Consider the following 13,529-nt stretch of genomic DNA (forward strand, 5'->3'; position numbering starts at 1 on the left):
TTCAAAAAGGGCAAGGAGGAGGAACCAGGGAACTACAGACCAGTCAGCCTAACATCAATCCCTGGAAAAATTCTGAATCAGATTATAAAGCAGTCAATCTGTAAGCACCTTGAAAACAATGCAGTGATTACTAGGAGCCAACATGGATTTATGAAGAACGAATCCTGCCAAACTAATCTCATCTCATTTTTTGATCGGGTAACCTCCCTTGTAGCCTGTGGCAATGCTGCGCACATAATATATCTCAACTTCAACAAAGCTTTTGACAAAGTGCCCCATGCTATTCTGATTAGCAAGCTAGCTAAATGTGGGCTGGATGGAACAACTATTAGATGGATCCACAGCTGGCTCCAGAATCGTACTCAAAGAGTGCTTATCAATGGTTCCTTCTCAAACTCGGCGAAAGTAATGAGTGGGGTACCACAGGGCTTGGTCCTGGGCCCAGTGCTCTTCAACATTTTTATTAACGACTTGGATGAGGAGGTACAAAGCATGCTTATCAAATTTGCAGATGATACAAAATTGGGGGGCACAACTAATACCATGGAAGACAGAAACAAAATTCAAAGGGACCTTGATAGGCTGGAGCATTGGGCTGAAAACAACAGAATGAAATTCAACAGGGATAAATGCCAAGTTCTACACTTAGGGAAAAGAAACCAAATGCACAGTTATAAGATTGGGGGTACTTGGCTCAGCAGTACAACATGTGAGAAGGATCTTGGAATTGTAGTTGATCACAAGCTGAATATGAGCCAACAGTGTGATGTGGCTGCAAAAAAGGCAAATGCTATATTAGGCTGCATTAACAGAAATATAGTTTCCAAATCGCTTGAAGTATTAGTTTCCCTCTATTCAGCACTGGTTAGGCCTCATCTTGAATACTGCATCCAGTTCTTGTCTCTGCACTTCAAGAAGGATGCAGACAAACTGGAACGGGTTCAGAGGAGGGCAACAAAGATGATCAGGGGACTGGAAACAAAGCCCTGTGAGGAGAGACTGAAAGGAAGCTGATACATATAAAGTCAGACCATTCAGTCAGGAGTCTTTCCCAGGGACTGAATCTGGGAACTTTTGCATGAAGAAGAGAAGACTGAGGGGAGATATGATAGCACTCTTCAAGTACATGAAAGGTTGTCACATAGAGGAGGGCCAGGATCTCTTCTCGATCGTCCCAGAGTGCAGGACACGGAATAATGGGCTCAAGCTGCAGGAAGCCAGATTTCGACTGGACATCAGAAAAAACTTCCTAACTGTTAGAGCCATACGACAATGGAACCAATTACCTAGAGAGGTAGTGGTCTCTCCGACACTGGAGGCATTGAAGAGGCAGCTGGACAGCCATCTGTCGGGAATGCTTTGATTTGGATTCCTGCATTGAGCAGGGGGTTGGACTCAATGACCTTGTAGGCCCCTTGCAACTCTACTATTCTATGATTCTATGTATCTTTGTGCCTATAAAGATTACAGCCCTAGGTTGCTCTGGATAGCTGATGATGTTACATTATCTCTTTCACATTCCAATCCACTTCCTGTGTAGCTTGAAACAATTTGGTAAAATGTGCCTCTGAGCACAAAGTGAGTGGTGGCAACACCTTTAATCGGGACTATATGTACATTTTTAAATCACAAGAATGTGTCTGCATTTTTTCAAATTTGTAGGGCAGTCCAATATCTCAGAGAGGAGGTCAGGTCTCCTGCTCCCCTGGTGCATTCACTATAGCTGCCCAATTTCCCTGCATTTTACATTTTAATAGAAATATCTGTTGGCTATAGGTACGTACAAGGTTTTTTTTGTGCCTATTAGTGAATTAGAATAATAATAGGTAGTCTGCAGTTCAATGAGTTAAATTTATTTGGATGTAAATTTATACATGAAAGTTTCCCCCCCATAAGATCTATTTAGGTCTACAAGCTTATGGGCCTCTTTCTTCATTACTTAAAATTGCCTTCTAGATATATTTGGTTCCTATGGAGATGGCTATGTGCATAAAAAGTGCCTATGCCTAGTATATTGTGTTAGCCATTTTTAATTGAGTTGCACTTAACAAGTACCATACAGGATGCATTTGTCCAGGGGAATTAAAAAAAAATTAAATCAGAATTTTAACTTGAAAATTTAAATTCTGTAAGACATGGTTTTAAGAATGAAATCTGAGTTTAAAAACAACCAAATGTGTGAAAGCCTGCACTTTTCTCAAAAATGTATTCATGAACACAGCCACAGAAGTTGCTAGCTTGCAAAATGGGACCAAGTAATCCATCCCTCCTGCTGGTTGCAAAGAAGGGAGATTCCCTCCTGGGGCTGCCAACTTGGTCTCTACTATACTGGGCACAGAAGAGGGGTGGAGCTCCCTATCCCGCCTCTACCATTCTGCTCACTTGCGTGCATGCAATTCTTTGTTGCCTGTAGGTACCAGGTGAGTGCTTAAATAAAAGGCTGTATGAATATATTGAGTTAGGTGCTGCTTTTCTGCATGCTGAAAGAACCTGTAGAAAAAAATAACCCTTTTAAGGTAACATTTACTAAAAGTGATGCAATAGGTCATGTTACCATATTTGTTTCATGGAAACAGTAGATCGTACATTCTGTTTTTTTTAATGGAATTGATGCTTTGGGCCAGAGACAGTCAATTCATCACAGGCATTAGGATCTGGCCAATGGCTCCAGGAAATGCAATCCTGAATCTCACTAGAACTATCCACTGAACTTTACCTGGGTTATCCTATATTAAGTTCTTTAAATCTCTGAGCTTTGCAATGTGTTCAGATTAATATTCACAAATTAAACAAACAACATGGACATTTACTTTTATCTAATAAAAAAGCACCGATTTGTCCACTGTCTTTTCTTCTGCAGACTTCTGAGAGTTCAATCAACTCATTGTCCTTGCATTATATATAGATGCAAATATCAATTAATATCACAGTTGCTGCCTCTCATTTTTGTTTTAATGCAAAAGACCTGTATGGTGTATGCACAACGTTTGTTTTTATTTGTTTGGTATAAAGATTCTGTTTAGATTTATATCAAGATGCTTTAATTTGTTACAGTGAATTGAATTGAATTGTTACAGTGAATAGTTAGCATGCACTTCTAAGAAATATCAGTTACAAAATGGAAAGAATTTAAATTAGTCCTTTTTAGTGAATATTTAAATCAATCCACTTTGCTACAGTGCTGTCCTGTGCTTGGTATGTCATGATTTAGAGTTGCATGTGCATTGATTCAAATGAGGTTAAGTAAGGGCAATTATGTTCATGTGTAAGTAAACTGTGTGTTCCTGAGATGTCTCCTGATTTGCAAACCATAATTTGAAGGGGGCCATCATTGCATCTGCACTGGAACTTTGAGAGTTCATTTAATAGTTAGGCCAATGACAAAAGAACCTGACAGCCAAGTGTCAAATTGACTTCAGGATAATTTTTCCAGTGATCCAGGGCGCCTTGCAACTTGGGCTTGTAAAACTAAATGTTTGAGCATTTTCATTGTAAGTCTTTTTTGGTGTTCTTGACAGAGTAGTGAAGCAAGAGTCAACTTTGTGGTTCTCCGTCACTCTGGTGTGCAACTCCCAGAAACTGTTGAAGATGGCAGCACATCAAATACTAGCGGTAGTAGCAGTGGGGGAAGCCCAGTGTACCATTGCAGGAGACTTGAACAGAATCATTATCGACGAAAATCCAGCTATCAGAAGGTATCACCTATTTAATTTCATATAGCTGTTGGCCTCAATACCCTGATTAATTTTGGGGTGTATGAGAAAGATCTGTTACATTCTTTTTATTTATATTCTCGTTGTCAGCTACTGGAAACACCTAAAATGTAATCATTTGGTATATACATGATTATTACATTTTTAGAACTTATGCGTGGAAATCCAATATGTAAAAACACCATACCTTTTAGGCTATTCTATATTGCAGAAATGCACTTTAAGAGACATGTACTTACAATGAAACAATTCTGAGACCAGAAGTTTGTTTTGACTACCAAAACTGAACTGAGTTCACAGTCCTTCCACACAAAAAAGCCCGCTCCTTTTTTTTCTCCTCTCCCCAACCTTTCTTCTTTTTAGTAGTATTTGAGGGATGGGGAGTCATGAGAGTTAAACAGGAGTCAGACATCCTTGCTAATCTACTTCAAATCCCCCAGAGGTCTACCAATAGATCCCAATCTACCTTGTGCCCATCCCTGCTCTAGACTATGGAGCTTGTTCCATTGTGCAGTATATACCAACTCCACTGATTATTCACTGGAACCTGATGGAAATTCAGGTTCCTCCCACTACAAGAATTGACCTTGGTGCTTATGAGGCTTTGAGGGCAGAATGTTACGTATATTAATCTTGAAGCCTGCCATAACCAGCTGCTCTCTCCTCCCCTGGATTTCCTCCTCTTGGAAGTGGATTTTGAACAGATTGTTCTATTTTTAAGTTGCCTTAATGTGTGAAGAAACTCTTTCTTCAACTGGCTGAGAACTTCATGTGGGATGGTTAATTTCTCAGATGAGTGTTTCAGAGTTTATTGCTGTTACAAAGCTACTTTCCATCCTTCTTCACAGCCTCACAAGCTCTTTTTAGCACTTTTTTTGTGGGGTGATGTTGGTTAATTTGCGATTAGAGGTAAGAATTTCAGTATTGATTCATACTAACTAGCCCTGACATTGTTTATAAGAAATATTACCATTAGCACCATTATAATGTGGAGACAAATCCTGTTTAAATAGGGATTTAAAATGTTAATTGAAACTTGCTAGCAATCAAGCTTGTTCATGTAGCATTGGCATTGTTCTATGTGCACAAACTGGAGCAAGATGATGAAAAAACTAGTGTTTAGTTCGTTTCACAGAATCTCTATGAATGAATCAGAAATTATGGTTTAAAATGAATTCTGGTCAGTTTCTAAACAAGCCAGTTTCAAACATGGCTAAACACTAGCAAAATTATTTTCCATTACATTAGGGATAGGAGAGGAGTGGTGGAGAGGCATGAGCTCAAGGCTTTGCTGCAGTGTTAAGCAGGAAGGTACTAATTAGTTTTGTATTATAATTATTAGTAGGAATCTACAAACTTCTCTGTGTTCTAAAGTGATTGTGATACACAAGCAGTTGAAGTTGACAAGACTTAAAAGTTGGGGGGGCGGGCGGAAAACACCGGCTATACTTTTACTGTTGTCTTGAGAGATTTTCTCTCATCTAATTAATGTAGTTGCTATACTGTGCTGCGTTTCCTGCATGGATGATTCTATTGAGTAATTTCCCATTTTGTGATCATGATTATTGTGGGTTCATCCAGTATTGTGGATCCATACTGGTAACTGCTAAAACTCTTATGGCTTGAAGCACATATACATTAAGTAACACTGCATATTTTGGTGGCTGCTAATGCCCTTGTTCCCTTTCCCACACAAATCGCACAGGGTGAGACTGCAAATGGCGGGAAAAAGCCCTTCCCCCACGAGTATGGTGACCGCCCTGCTGAGAAGATCTGACAGGGCGGGAAAACATTAGAATGCTCCCTCACAACCACTCTTCCGGGTCTACATGGGACATTCTGAAGTCTCCCGCTGCTAGGACACCTCACCCTGTGAAACCCCTAGCTGCGCGAACGGCCGAGTGCAGCCAGTGCCATGAAGAGATGGAGGGGGGCCTAGGATGCTTCCTGGCTACCCCCCCGATTGGCTGCTAAAGTCCTCGCAGCAGGAAGGAGAAACGGGGTGGCAAGCCCTGAGGCTGCGGAGGGGCCTGGGACAGCTCCCGGTTACCTCCCGCCCCGCTTCAATGGAACATAAGTCGCAATGCGCTGATACTCACAGCTGCTCTGAGGCAATGGAGGGGCCTGGGACGGCTCCCGGCTACCTCCTGCCTCGCTTCGAAGGAAGATCGGAGGGCTGGCATAAGGAGATGCACCGCCACCCTGAGGCAATGGAGGGGCCTGGGACGACTCCCGGCTACCTCCCGCCTCACTTCGGAGGAAGATTGGAGGGCTGGCACAAGGGGACGCACTGCCACCCTGAGGCAATGGGGGGCCTGGGACTGCTCCCGGCTACCTCCCGCCCCGATTGAAGAAGAGCGTAGATCTGGAATGAGATGCGCCGCCTTCCTGAGGCAATGGAGGGGCCTGGGACGCCTCCCGGCTACCTCCCACCTCCGAAGAAGTTGTCTGCCGCGTCTGCGGCTACCTTCTGTTAAAGCAGCAAAAAAGCGAAATTCATGTAACGGGAGAGGCCTGGGACAACCCGGCTATCTCCCCTGAAAGGTAAATTTCTTCTCCTCCCCCTCCGTCTGAACTAATCACTGACGGGCAGGGTCAGACAGAGAAGCCAAAAGCTGAGGAGAGTTAAAACCTAAAAAACACTTTCCCACCCCCGTACCCCAAAGAGATACGGGAGCATACAGTAGACTCTGTTAACTCGCTGGAGGCAGAGTCAAGACTGGCAGTTAGAGGGTGGTTCCCTCCCCCTTCCGGCTAGCCACCGTCTAACACTTTGTATCAGTTTGACTCTGCCTACAGGAGGAGTTAACCCATTCCTGTGTGCTCCACTCCCCACTGACCAGAAGGGCACTTCACGAGAAGTCCAACTCTCCGATCTTGGTGTTTGCTGCAGAAATACTACAGCCAGTTACTGCTCCACGCAGTGCGTACAAGGGCAAATGATCGGCTCATGTAATAGACACAGAAGAATGAGAGAAGGAAGCGGGGGGGGGAAGCAACAATTGGCAGGACAGCAAATGCACTGGGCAATGCTAGATTGGTAAATATATTTCTGAAACACAATCTTGCTCCTTAGTTATAATGCAGATTCTCATCTGCAGTGGAAAATGAGCGGATGGGTCTAAGGGTTGTATGCTAGTGCAGCTTCTGCTGCGTTTTGTGTGAGCGTCACTTCAGAAAGCAGAGTGGGGGCCTTCAGCAGGAAACAGTGAAGATGGGCATTAGCCTGCATGGTGGTGGAGCTGTCTGTTTTTAGCAGTAAGTTTTTTTTAAAAAGACCACCAGTAATACAAGTCAATATTTAAAAAGGTGTGTGCACTGCAAACATTAGAGTTTTAGGAGGTGCACAAATGCAAGGCTGTTAATGTTTGTTAAAATAGAAACATTTTATGAGAGAAATATTTAGATACTTTTCAGCTAGCTCTTTGTGTAAGTATGCAATCTTCTGCTATAACCATTAGATCTCTTTTCTGCACTAGGTTTTCTAATTCTAATAATAAATTATTTTATTACTCATCTCAGTTCTGATATTTGTGTCCACAGTGCTCCAATCCCTCTCCAGCCCAGAATCTGCCTGATAGATTTGAAGGAGCTGTTAGTGCAATCAGTTATCTCAATTTGACTAAATCTCACACCTTCAGAAAGGTGACCCTAAATTAAAAATCTTCATTTTTACTGCCCTCTTAGCTTATAATCTGTTTTCAACTATCTGTTCTGTGCTGACACAAGTAATATATGCTGTTATTTCTCTCTGTTCCCCTCTTTCAGGCACTCCCTCAAGGATACCTCAGCCAGGAGAAGGTAGTTAACATAAAGAAGGAGCCGAAAGAATCTCTAGGAATAACGATTGGAGGTGGAAGAGACAGTAAAAATAAACTCCCAATTTACGTAACTAGTGTACAACCTGTTGGATGCCTCTTTAGGGATGGTAGAATTAAGAGAGGTAAGATGGCTTTGGAGCCTCCTTTTGTAGTTTGTGCATGAGCCAGCATTTGGAAAACAAAATGCCATGTAGTTTTGTACTAAGGAAATTGCAGAGGTCTAAATAATGATTCACAGCTGGTATAGCACAGTGGGGAGGAGAGGTTGGCTGGGAGTCCAGAATCTGTGAGTTCAAATCCCCGCTCGTGTGTCCTGGGTGTCAAGGGCCAGCTAAAGATCTCCCCACAGGGAGTGGCTCAGGGGTTACGTGCCCTGCCACCTGTGCAGCCGTGGGCAAGTGGCATAGTCCCAAGGAGCCCAGTTGCCCCCCAGCTGGCAGTTGCGGACAAGGAAGGGGCTGGCTTGTGCAGCTGTGGCAAGCTGGGGAGGACTAGCTCAGAGGGAGGCAATGGTAAACCCCCTCTGAATACCACTTACCATGAAAACCTATTCATAGGATCGCCATAAGTCGGGATCGACTTGAAGGCAGTCCATTTCCATTTTCAAATAATGATTCAGAGTAGTGAGTTACACATTTTTTTAAAAAAGTTAGTTGCAATCTGTCCCTTTTTTTGTTTGTATGACAGGAGATGTACTTCTGAGTATAAACAATATTGATTTGACTCATCTGAGCTACAACGAAGCAGTCACTGCACTGAAATCAAATGCAGCATTGCACACAGTGGCATTGAAAGCCTTGGAAATTGTAGTACCAGAGAGGGCATCTGAATCTACTGACACACCAGAAACCAGAGAAAGTGGATTCAGGTGGGCTAGCTGGGCTCCTCTCTGGATCATGTGGCTGGGATTGCCCAGGTAAGTATTATGTGTTTGGTGTCTCTATGGGAAACTTTTCTGATAATAGCATCATTTTGGATTGATCTATTTTGCTTAAAATGTTGTAAATGAAAGTCTTGCTTGCTTTGATCAGTAGTCTTACCTATGAAACTAAGCACGTAAGAAAGCCAAAGCTTTCAATACTCCCGATCACCATGCCTTTTAGAAATGATACTTGAAAATAATCCTAAAAATGTCCTCAAAAGCCAGTAGCTAAGACATTGGACCAAAGGTAGCTTAACTATGGCTTAATCTGATGTTTGAATTAACAAAACCATCGTGTTTGGGTCATTTCCCTGTTACCAGAGGCTGCATTACCCTGAAAATGGAAGCAAACTTATAAAGCTGAGAGCACAGAAAGCAAAGGAAGACTCAACAAGCCACTCCCTCCCTCAATTAATGGAATCTAATCCCAAGTGAGATAAAGCAAGCTAACTTAAATGAGCCTTACAGTCCCATTTTTTCATCATGGCTTTGGAAGGCTAATATATGTTATTGGATGCTGGCTTGTTTTTTAGAGGTAGATGGGTTATTGTGTTGGCTTGCCAATTGGTTTAACTGTTGGATTTCAGGGTTTATATTTGTATATGGTTGTAAATCTCTATGAGAGGCAACTTTGTGGTCTAAAAGCCTTTACATGTTTTAAAAAATAAAGCAATTTTAAAAATAAGCCATATTGTCACCTGATAAAGCTCAAACTATGGTTTCAGTTCTAACCTATGATTACCACAAATCGCCATTTAATGTAATGTTTGAACTGAGCCACTGTGTCTTAGAAGGCAGGAGCAAAAAGCAAGTTTGTATGGCCTTTGTGGCTTCATCAAACTACAAAATATAGTCTAGAAAAAACTCAGGATGGTACTAGATGTGTTGATGAAAGTGAGTTTGTAGTAAAAAAACAGCAATCCTGCATCAGATTCTCTTTCTTTTGTCCATAATGTGTGATGCCACCCCATTGTTGTAGAGAGGGACTAGGAAAACACACCGAAGTTGTGACAGAACAGCTAGGGGAAGAATGATTGACAGAAGTGAAGTGGAATTGAATGTTGTGTGGTATTAGAATGAATGACAGATAGAGTGTGTTGGTTGCGGAGCAACAGAGTGACTGTGAGAGACAGGGGGACATGAGAGTGGAAGTGGGAGAGTGGGTAGAAGTTTCTAAAAAAGGAAATTCTAAAAGCACAATGGCAAGCAATTCCAACAAGGAAAAAAGGGGGGAAACAGCAGAAGAAGCCAATGTAGCTTCACAAAAAGCTTAGCGATGACCTGAAAACAAAAAAAGACGCATACAGGAAGTGGAAAGAAAGCCAGACCACAAAGGAAGAGTACAGGCAGATATCATGGAATTGCAGGGATGGTGTCAGGAAGGCTAAAGCTGAGAATGAGCTGTGGTTAGCGAGGGATGCTAAAAGCAACAAAAAAGCTTTCTTCAGGTACATCCATAGTAAAAGACAGAGAAAAGAAATGGTGGCACAGCTACTCAATGAGGAAGGCAAAATGATAACCGATGACAAAAAGCAGAAGTGCTCAATTCCTACTTTGGCTCAGTCTTCTCCCAAAAAAGGGACTATGACCCTCCTGGGAAACATGAAGTAGAAGGGGCAGGATTGGAGCTTGAGCTTGACAGACAGACAGTCAAAGAATACCTAATCACTTTGAATGAGTTCAAATTGTCAGGGCCCGATAAACTGCATCCTAGAGTATTGAAGGAACTGGCTGAAGAACTCTCAGAACCGCTCTCTATTATCTTTGCGAAATCGTGGAGGACTGGTGAAGTGCCGGATGAGTGGAGGAAAGTGAATGTTGTCCCTATCTTCAAAAAGGGCAAAAAGGAGGAACCGGGGAACTACAGACCAGTCAGCCTAACATCAATCCCTGGAAAAACTCTGGAGCAGATTATAAAGCAGACAATCTGTAAGCACCTTGAAAGCAATACAGTGATTACTAGGAGCCAACATGGATTTATGAAGAATAAATCCTGCCAAACCAATCTTATCTCATTTTTTGATCAGGTAACCTCCCTTGTAGACTGTGGGAATGCTGTGGACATAATATATCTCGACTTCAGCAAAGCTTTTGACAAAGTTTCCCATGATATTCTGATTAGCAAGCTAGCTAAATGTGGGCTGGATGGAACAATTATCAAGTTGGATCCACAGCTGGCTCCAGAATTGTACTCAAAGAGTGACTGAGTTCCTTCTCAAACTGGGTGGAAGTAACAAGTGGGGTACCACAGGGCTTGGTCCTGGGCCCAGTGCTCTTCAATATTTTTATTAACGGATGAGGAGGTACAGAGCATGCTTATCAAATTTGCAGATGATACAAAATTGGGGGACATAGCTAATACCGTGGAAGACAGAAAGAAAATTCAAAGGGACCTTGATAGGCTGGAGCATTGGGCTGAAAACAACAGAATGAAATTCAACAGGGATAAATGCAAAGTCCTACACTTAGGAAAAAGAAACCAAATGCAGTTATAAGATGGGGGATACTTGGCTCAGCCATACGACATTTGAGAAGGATCTTGGAATTGTCGTTGATCACAACCTGAATATGAGCCAACAGTGTGATGTGGCTGCAAAAAAGGCAAACGCTATATTAGGCTGCATTAACAGAAATATAGTTTCCAAATCGCATGAAGTATTAGTTCCCCTCTATTCAGCAGTGGTTAGGCCTCATCTTGAATACTGCGTCCAGTTCTGGTCTCCGCACTTCAAGAAGGATGCAGACAAACTGGAACGGGTTCAGAGGAGGCAACAAGGATGATCAGGGGACTAGAAACCAAGCCCTATGAGGAGAGACTGAAAGAACTGGGCATGTTTAGCCTGGAGAAAAGAAGACTGAGGGAAGATATGATAGCACTCTTCAAGTACATGAAAGGTTGTCACATAGAGGAGGGCTGGGATCTCTTCTCGATCGTCCCAGAGTGCACGACACGGAATAATGGGCTCAAGTTGCAGGAAGCCAGATTTTGACTGGCCATCAGGAAAAACTTCCTAACTGTTAGAGCCATACGACAATGGAACCAATGACCTAGAGAGGTAGTAGGCTCTCCGACACTGGAGGCATTGAAGAGGCAGCTGGACAGCCATCTGTCGGGAATGCTTTGATTTGGATTCCTGCATTGAGCAGGGGGTTGGACTCAATGGCCTTATAGGCTCCTTCCAACTCTATTATTTTATGATTCTTATTCTATGAGATGAGGGGAGATGTTAAAGTATATATTTAAAAGAGTTGGGATGGCGGTTGTGAAACTTAAGACAATTATGTTAGGTCAGGAAACTAGAACTATAAGAACTTTTATGGAATGACCACTATTTCTGGATGTTGCCCTTTAATTAAATAGAAGTTTATGGTTTAACTGTGTGTTCTGGTCTGGGTGGATTCTCAGGTAAATAATATCTCACTCCAAGTTTCTTGGGTACTTTAATAATACAGAGGGAGAGACCTGCTGCTCTCTCTAAGTCAGTATGTGGCAGCAATAGGTATCTTAAGGGAAATCTGGACTCGGTGAAGTTGATGAGTGACTGACCTTAAAACATCACAATACTAATATAGAACATGTTTCCATACCTACACATAATAAGCAGAGGAGGGGAAAGTCCATGTGGGACTGGCATTTTCAGCACAAACGGACATTTTCATACAATATGCTAAAATGGAAGATTAAGCTTCCAATCTCCTTACGGCCACACCATGCTAGTCTCATTCTTGTAACACTAAACTGTGGTTTATTATTGCCTCTGAACACAGATGTTGTAATTGGCTACTTACTATACTTTCTCAACACTGTCCACTCTTGTTACTATGCAGATAACTCTACAACTTAAAAGATTTCTTTAAAACAGGATGACAGTTTCATTCATGGAGGAACCATATGATGAAGAACCAGAAATTTTAGAATGTGAAGTGAAAGCTGCACTTAAAATACTGAATCTGTCCAAATTTTGACAAAAATTTGTCAAGAAATATGGAAAACTAAACAATGGCCCACAGACTGGAAGCGTTCAATATATATCCCAATTCCAAAGGAAGGGGATCCCAGGGAATGCAGTAATTATCAAACTATTGCCTTAATATCCCATGTAAGCAAAGTAATGCCCAAGATTCTACAACAAAGGCTCTTACCATATATGGAGCGAGAAATGCCAGACATCCAAGCTGGATTTAGAAAGGAAAGAGGCACCAGAGATCATATCGCAAACATACATTGCATAATGGAACGGACCAAGGAATTTCAGAAGGAAATCACCCTGTGCTTTATAGATTACAGCAAAGCCTTTGACTGTGTAGATCATGAAAAACTATGGAATGCTTTAAAAGAAATAGGGGTGCCACACCATCTGTTTGTTCTGGTGTGCAACCTATACTCTGGACAAAAGGCTACTGTAAGGACGGAATATGGAGAAACTGGTTCCCCATCGGAAAGGGTGTGAGACAGGGGTGCATTTTATCACCCTATTGGTTTAATCTATACACAGAACATATCATACAGAAAGCGGGATTGGACCAAGATGAAGGAGGTGTGAAAACTAGAGGGAGAAATATGAATAATTTAAGATATGCAGACGATACCATACTACTAGCAGAAACCAGTAATGATTTGAAACGAATGCTGATGAAAGTTAAAGAGGAAAGCACAAACTACAGCTCAATGTCAAGAAGACTAAAGTAATGACAACAGAAGATTTATGTAACCTTAAAGTTGACAATGAGGACACTGAACTTGTCAAGGATTATCAATACCTTGGCACAGTCATTAACCAAAATGGAGACAGTAGTCAAGAAATCAGAAGAAGGCTAGGCCTGGGGAGGGCAGCTATGGGAGGACTAGGAAAGGTCCTCAAATGCAAAGATGTATCCCTGAACACTAAAGTCAGGATCATTCAGACCATGGTATTCCCGATCTCTATGTATGGATGTGAAAGTAGGACAGTGGAAAAAGCGGGTAAGACAAAAATCAACTCATTCGAAATGTGGTGTTGGAGGAGAGCTTTGCAGATACCATGGACTGCGAAAAAGACAAATAATTGGGTGTTAGAACAAATTAAACCAGAA

The 13,529-nt window shown here is 42.0% G+C and overlaps 1 protein-coding gene across 2 annotated transcripts in view; it reads left to right on the top strand.

Annotated features, from left to right (window-relative positions):
* The window catches only part of LOC133371327 (ligand of Numb protein X 2-like), a 60,809-nt gene that overhangs the window by 43,332 nt on the left and 3,948 nt on the right, over positions 1 to 13,529 (top strand). For both annotated transcript variants that reach the window (XM_061598628.1, XM_061598629.1), the window contains 3 exons: positions 3,519 to 3,695; positions 7,482 to 7,656; positions 8,222 to 8,450. In XM_061598628.1, the coding sequence (XP_061454612.1) occupies positions 3,519 to 3,695; positions 7,482 to 7,656; positions 8,222 to 8,450 (581 nt within the window). The remainder of the gene's footprint in view (positions 1 to 3,518; positions 3,696 to 7,481; positions 7,657 to 8,221; positions 8,451 to 13,529) is intronic.

Source organism: Rhineura floridana, chromosome 16 (assembly GCF_030035675.1).
Source record: "Rhineura floridana isolate rRhiFlo1 chromosome 16, rRhiFlo1.hap2, whole genome shotgun sequence".
Classification (NCBI taxonomy): Eukaryota; Metazoa; Chordata; class Lepidosauria; order Squamata; family Rhineuridae; genus Rhineura; species Rhineura floridana.